This window comes from Petromyzon marinus, chromosome 33 (genome assembly GCF_048934315.1).
Source record: "Petromyzon marinus isolate PM22_M1 ecotype Great Lakes invasive population chromosome 33, UKy_Petmar_22M1.pri1.0, whole genome shotgun sequence".
Lineage (NCBI taxonomy): Eukaryota > Metazoa > Chordata > Hyperoartia > Petromyzontiformes > Petromyzontidae > Petromyzon > Petromyzon marinus.
This window is the reverse complement of record NC_133699.1, coordinates 11,299,918-11,304,481: the sequence shown is the minus strand read 5'-3', so window position 1 is coordinate 11,304,481 and position 4,564 is coordinate 11,299,918. Positions and strand designations below refer to the sequence as shown.

The 4,564-nt window shown below is 44.4% G+C and overlaps 1 protein-coding gene across 1 annotated transcript; it reads left to right on the top strand.

Annotated features, from left to right (window-relative positions):
- The first annotated feature begins 479 nt into the window (after positions 1-479).
- LOC142929692 (uncharacterized) lies at positions 480-3,676 on the top strand. The gene is made up of 3 exons (XM_076071397.1): positions 480-485; positions 572-2,901; positions 3,013-3,676. Exons 1-2 carry the CDS (start codon positions 480-482, stop codon positions 1,208-1,210), a joined length of 645 nt encoding a protein of 214 aa, XP_075927512.1. The 3' UTR covers positions 1,211-2,901; positions 3,013-3,676.
- The last annotated feature ends 888 nt before the right edge of the window (positions 3,677-4,564 follow it).

Sequence of the window (4,564 nt, the reverse complement as noted above, 5' to 3'; positions counted from 1 at the left end):
TTATGCGTGCGTGTGTGCACAGCCGTGGATCGGATCGCCGTCATCTCCACTCGGTAAGACTGTCTGCGGTTCTGCAGTGAATTTAAAGAGCTTCCGAGCCTTGGATGTGAGACGAGGCAGGTAACACGCGCCGATGGATCCGTAGGCATCCTGTTGCACCACCACCACCATCACGAAACCAACGCAGCGATGTGTTTAGCCAATTCCAATTAAGCTTTGAACGTGTTCACGTATTAGTTCTGTCTAATTGTGGGGGGAGGAGAGTCACAATAACTCTCGTCAAGATTGATCCACTACAAACGCAATTTTAGTGTTAAGTTGTGCTGCCGTTAGGGGGCTGATCCTCTACAACAGTGGTTCAACACTATTTTTAAGAGGGGGGGGGGGGGGGGTGCACTTTCGCCGAGAAGACATTGTCAGTGTGAGTGAGGGCCGCCACACCATTTTAAACCATTGTGGGGTTTGACAGCAGCAGCACGATGGCGGTGATGATGATGATGGGGCGGCAGTGTTTTTGTCCCCTGTGTCTTGTGGTGGGCAGCACGCCAGGGGCCGCACTATTGGCCACTAGGGGCCCCTCGGGCCTTCCAATGAAGAGCACGTGCTGTACAACAATGAAGAGCAAGTGCTGTACAACAATGAAGAGCACGTGCTGTACAACAATGAAGAGCACGTGCTGTACAACAATGAAGAGCAAGTGCTGTACAACAATGAAGAGCACGTGCTGTACAACAATGAAGAGCAAGTGCTGTACAACAATGAAGAGCACGTGCTGTACAACATAGAAGAGCACGTGCTGTACAACAATGAAGAGCAAGTGCTGTACAACAATGAAGAGCACGTGCTGTACAACATAGAAGAGCACGTGCTGTACAACAATGAAGAGCAAGTCCTGTACAACAATGAAGAGCACGTGCTGTACAACAATGAAGAGCACGTGCTGTACAACAATGAAGAGCAAGTGCTGTACAACAATGAAGAGCACGTGCTGTACAACATAGAAGAGCACGTGCTGTACAACAATGAAGAGCAAGTGCTGTACAACAATGACGAGCACGTGCTGTACAACAATGAAGAGCACGTGCTGTACAACAATGAAGAGCACGTGCTGTACAACAATGAAGAGCACGTGCTGTACAACAATGAAGAGCAAGTGCTGTACAACAATGGCCACATAGATCAAAGTGGTTATTGCCACAAAACGTGGTGATCACAAAGCACGACTGGAAGGATGAGCGTTGGTGACGTCGTGTCGCGATGTGACGTCGCCTCGTCCTGGTACTGGAACGCATCGCAAATTGAACACTCGCAAGGACGCACGCGCGTTTGGCACGCGTTACACCATCCTTGCGTGTGCACGATTTTTTTCTCCCTTTCATCACCTTGCACGGGACATCAGCGTACGCCCGCTGCATTTTCGACAATGCCTCTGCCGTCACGCGCAAGCCTATTAGGCCGACCTTGATGAACAACAGACGTTTCGATAACGGTGCAAAAATGCGATAATCGATGGCGTAAGTCAGCTTCAGAAGGATCTTTGCTTTAGTATGGATGAAACATTAAAACGTAATATAATATTGATTCAGACGTCTCCTTTTGTGGAAGTGGCGACAGGACACCGCATTTCTTGATGCATTTTTAAACATTGAGCACGTGTTTTTTTTTGTTGTTGCGTTGTGACAACCCTGAGCCATTGTACTTACATCAACAATGACGCTGGAAAGCCTCAATTGCCTGATAACAATTAGGACCGCTCGCTCGGAACTAACCGGCATTAGCTTTCCGAATACCGCTGAGCTTCCTGGCAGCTATGTTTGTTATCCGTTTAGGGGTATGATACATTACGATGGGAGTTTTATTTCAACGAATCCATTTGTTTAATCCTCAACTACACATGTAGCTCCGATTTGCCATTCGAGCGAAATGTGCTCACGAGTTGTGTCGTCGTCGCTGTCGTATTTCACCGTGACAGCCGCACGCTTTTTTTTTCCACACCGGACGACGCATTCAGGTGGTCAGCTGAGCTGAGACCGAAGCGGCGGCTCTGGAAATCGCACGGCCCAGACCCATCGCACGGCGCTCGCAAACATTTATCCTCACGCCAAAGCGAGAAAATTTACATCAGTTTGTTGGCGTCCCACCGCAGTTCGTGTGCCTATGTGTTCGAGCAAGGATCAAGCGTGGCTATGATATTTTGAAAACGTGCCAAGTTTTGTATCGTTAAACATCAGTCGATTCCCGTTTAATTGAACATTGAATCGTTAAAATACGTCGATTCCCGTTCGAGTATTCTTTATCTGGGCAAAGCCACGCGCAATGACTCTACATATGGGTCTAAAACAAGAACACAATTATTCATTCTATCGCGGATTCATTTTATCCTGTTACAGCGCGTGCGCTTGTTGAGAGTGCTCTGTCTGTCGTCGAATACAAACACGAGTCTAATGAACCACCCTGGCCCTGGGTCAGGATAAACATGGTATTGGCCCTGAATGGAATCTTACTCGGTGCTGTACAATAATAACCAAATTAAGATTGTCACGCATTTTAAACACTCTTTGAAGAATTAGTTGGTGGTGATGCTGCTGCATTGCCAATTGTGCACAAACACAATAAATAAAAGCAAACTCAATGCATCCGTCAATCACACCATTGTGGCCTTCAAATCAAATCAATATATAACAAGCGATCTTCTTTGGTTCTTTCGGTAAAGTCACGTAGAATGAGAATAAAATAATAAATTGATAAAATAAAATGAAACAATAAAATTCTCACGACGTTTCGGCGACAACACAAGCGGCCTTCATCAGGTGAAGGGACCAGCCTGTCTCGAAGACTGCGCTGGAGTGAAACAGAGCCAAGCTCAGACTGCGACCTTTAAGCTGTGTGAGAGGGATTAAGGTGCTCGACAAAGGAATTAGCATAAAAAATTAGCATTTGATTGGCGGACTTAGCATGATGAAAGGTGTAGGACGCGTCAGTGCACCTTTAAGCTGTGTGAGAGGGCTTAAGGTGCCTCGACAAAGGAATTAGCGTAAAAAATAGCATTTGATTGGCGGACTTGGCATGATGAAAGGTGTAGCACGCGGCAGTGCACCTTTAAGCTGTGTGAAAGGGATTAAGGTGCCTTGACAAAGGAATTAGCGTAAAAATTAGCATTTGATTGGCGGACTTATCATGATGAAAGGTGTAGCACAGTGATCGGCACCGGCAGTGCACCAGCCTGTGCTGCGAAAGTTTGGGGTACCACTACTTGAAAAAATATACTGTACCAATGAAAATTAGTTTAATGTTTAGTTCGATTTAGAACATCTTCAATAAGCTGAGCTATTAACAGTAACTGGGTATACACTACACTATATAATGAATACTATATAGTAAACCAATAAAAAAACTAAAATAGAAACTACCTCAATGTTATCAATAAACTCTATATATTCTCTAATCAGCTAAGCTACCAACAATAAGTCGTTATATCTCACAATGCTATATGGCAAAAAAATGGGTGGATTCTTACCCTCAACTTTAGCACCACGGATAGCTACGAGCCCCGTTCAGACGGACGAGTTCATCCATGGTCGGAACAGAGGAGGGGGAGAGAGACAGCTGCGAGGTGCTGTTATACTCCATGTTGTAAACCATACCATTAACCGTGGTGTGAGAGGTATTAAGAGTCAATGCCAGCGAAAGATCTGCGGTCTGAAGGTCATCGTAAAATACAATTAATTAAGAACCGAAATGGTTTAAAACATCTTTCCAGTGGTTACTAAGCCAGAATCCATCTTCTCGGTTGAAATTCGTCTATGTGCTTGTATATGTGAATGGCCTCATGAACGAATCTCTCATGTCAAGGCACCTTAATCCCTTTCACACAGCTTAAAGGTGCACTGCCGCGTGCTACACCTTTCATCATGCTAAGTCCGCCAATCAAATGTAAATTTTTTATGCTAATTCCTTTGTCGAGGCACCTTAAGCCCTCTCACACAGCTTAATGGTCGCAGTCTGAGCTTGGCTCTGTTTCACTCCAGCGCAGTCTTCGAGACAGTCTCGTCCCTTCACCTGATGAAGGGCCGCCTGTGTTGTGGCCGAAACGTCGTGAGAATTTTATTGTGTCATTTTATTTTATCAATTTATTATTTGATTCTCATTCTACGTGACTTTACCGAAAGAACCAAAGAAGATGAATCCTTGCAGTCACGAAAGCTTTAAATCGAAATATAACACGCGATGTTTTGTGCAATGACCCGTCTTCATAACTCTAAGCAAAATAGTTTTTTTTTAAATGTTCAATTAATAAAATCTATTGCACCAAAATGTAACCAATTACATATACTAGCTTCTTTTCCCGCCCTAGGATGGAAGCTGTGATATTTACGAAAAAATGGAGCAGAGTATAAGTGTATCTTGTGTAAATTTAATGGCAGTTAATTCTTGCACGAGAGTACGTCATCAAACACTTCACTGCATTTCACTGTAGCACTGTATTAATGGCAGTCAATCTGGCACAAACGAAGTAATAAAAAACTTCACTGCAGTTCACTGTAGCACTGTATTAATGGCAGTG